This window comes from Numida meleagris, chromosome 12, assembly GCF_002078875.1.
Source record: "Numida meleagris isolate 19003 breed g44 Domestic line chromosome 12, NumMel1.0, whole genome shotgun sequence".
In the NCBI taxonomy this organism is placed as follows: domain Eukaryota; kingdom Metazoa; phylum Chordata; class Aves; order Galliformes; family Numididae; genus Numida; species Numida meleagris.
The window spans coordinates 224,609-226,642 of record NC_034420.1 but is presented as its reverse complement, the minus strand read 5'-3'; the positions used below and the strand labels follow the sequence as shown (position 1 = coordinate 226,642).

Sequence of the window (2,034 nt, the reverse complement as noted above, 5' to 3'; positions counted from 1 at the left end):
CACTGCCGGGACCGGGGCTCGCGCCTGCGCACTGCCGGGACCGGGGCTCGCGCCTGCGCACTGCCGGGACCGGGGCTCGCGCCTGCGCACTGCCGCTCTTGACAACTGTCGGGACCATGCCTGAGCACTGCCTCGTGCCGGACCGCGCCTGCGCAGTGCCGGGCTGCAGCTTGCCCTGCTGGCGGTAGCGGAGGTCGGCCGGGCCGAGGAATGAATGCGGAGACTTTCTTTCTTTTTGTTTTATTTTTAAAGAAGCAGTACGAAAGGGTTTCAGCGCCACCCCAGCGGTGGCTACCTACTCGCCTGCCCCCTGTAGGAGCACCTGCAGCCCCCGTGCTTTCGGAGCAGGCCCGGCCGTGACTGGACAGCCCGCGGCAGAGGGACACCACAAGCCAGACTCGCCGTGCCGGCTGCCGTCAGCGCCTGCCTGGCTGCAGACCGAGGCCGGCCCCTCACAGCGCTCACAGGCTGTGTTTCAGTTTCCCAGCAGCTGCACAGCTCCCTCGGTCAGGCAGAGGTGCTGCCACACACGGGCAGCCTGGCCCCGGACCCAGCAGGGACTCAGCTTTCACTGGCTCGAGCCGCTGGGTCACATCTGCCTGCCATCACTGTGCCACCTTGTCCACCACCCCTGGTACCCTGCACAGCCTCACTTCACACTGCTTCAGAGCACGGAAGCTGGGCCTGGCCCTCAGCAGTTAACCAGGTCATAGCACCATACATGATTTTCAAAACCTGCTTGCTCCTTCTGAGCAGATTGTCCACTGCCACGGCCTGCGTCTGGCACAGAATCCTAATCCCAGTGGGTAGTGAGGAGACTTCAGCAGGAAGGTTAGGGACAGTGGGATTTCCAGTTGTGCAGCTCCAGACAGAAGACTCCTAGGACTCCAGCCTTCTTCTGATCTCAGCAGCAAGCTCTTCTCTTGGGATATCAACCTACAAAGAAAGCAGAAAGGAGCAGTCATCTGCCAGATCCATGATACAGCTCTCCAGTGGAATTCCAGGAAAACCTAGAGCCTTTCTGGAATGGCTGGATTTTGAAAACACCTCTGAAACCTGCTGTAGAAAGGTATTCTCACCTCCTCTCTTGTTGCGACATCTCGCAGCTTGACAACTCCATCTCTTAGCTCCTCCTCTCCTATAATGGCAACAAGGGGGATCCCCATGTCTTCACAATACTGCAGCTGTTTTAGCAGCTTAGGATCCTTCCTGTACATCATTTCTGCCTAGAAGGAAGCAGTGGTGAATCATCAATGCAAAGTTTGCTCTGATGGATCTTGGAACAAAACAGCAGGCACCAGAACTCCACAGAAAACTCATTACTCTGCACCAGCAGTTGCCTTTAGTCCTCTCAGGCCTGATAGATCTCACGCAGACCCATGCTGGACAGACAGACAGTGGAATGAGGCTGTGCTAGAACTTCCCTGATGCTCTCCCTCCCTGGCTCCTTCCCGTACCAAGCCCACACACTGATTTTACCTTGATTCCTACATCCCAGAGCTCAGAGATGAGCTTCAGTCTTGCACTAAGTAAATGCTTCTGAGGTGTAGCCACCATCACTTGTGTCTCAGTTGTTCGGACTTTCTCCCCTGAAGCCTGCAAGGACAGACACACTCATGGAAGCAACCACGTCAGTTGAACACACCTCATAGCAGCAGTTCACTTATTTCATCACACTTGACCTAAGACCAAACCGAGGGGCTTTCTCTGAAACCTCTTTAGCATCTGCTACAAAATGCTGCTCACAACTGCAGCCTGATGGGTTCTGTGTTCTGCATGGATGTTTAGGCTTGAGATGACTCATCCTCACCTCCAAAATCCTTTCCTCCTGAACAATGTGGAGCTCAAGTTACAAGTAACTGCTTCTGAGAGCCTGCCCCTATGCAGAACACTGCCAGCAGCAACTACCTTTATTCTGTGCTCGAGGATGGAGAAGATCCGCTCAATGCCAATGCTGACCCCCACACATGGCACCTTCCGTCCCTTGGGATCAAACATTCCCACCAGACCATCGTAGCGACCACCTCCGGCCAC

General features: G+C 55.4%; 1 protein-coding gene across 1 annotated transcript in view; it reads right to left on the bottom strand.

Moving 5' to 3' along the window:
- The window catches only part of LOC110405493 (histidine--tRNA ligase, cytoplasmic-like), a 5,278-nt gene continuing 3,468 nt past the window's right edge, over positions 225-2,034 (bottom strand). Inside the window, exons 5-8 of the mRNA XM_021410840.1 lie at positions 1,909-2,032; positions 1,480-1,596; positions 1,080-1,226; positions 225-936 (exon numbers count right to left, since the gene is read on the bottom strand). Of these exons, the coding sequence (XP_021266515.1) occupies positions 880-936; positions 1,080-1,226; positions 1,480-1,596; positions 1,909-2,032 (445 nt within the window). The 3' untranslated portion in view covers positions 225-879. The remainder of the gene's footprint in view (positions 937-1,079; positions 1,227-1,479; positions 1,597-1,908; positions 2,033-2,034) is intronic.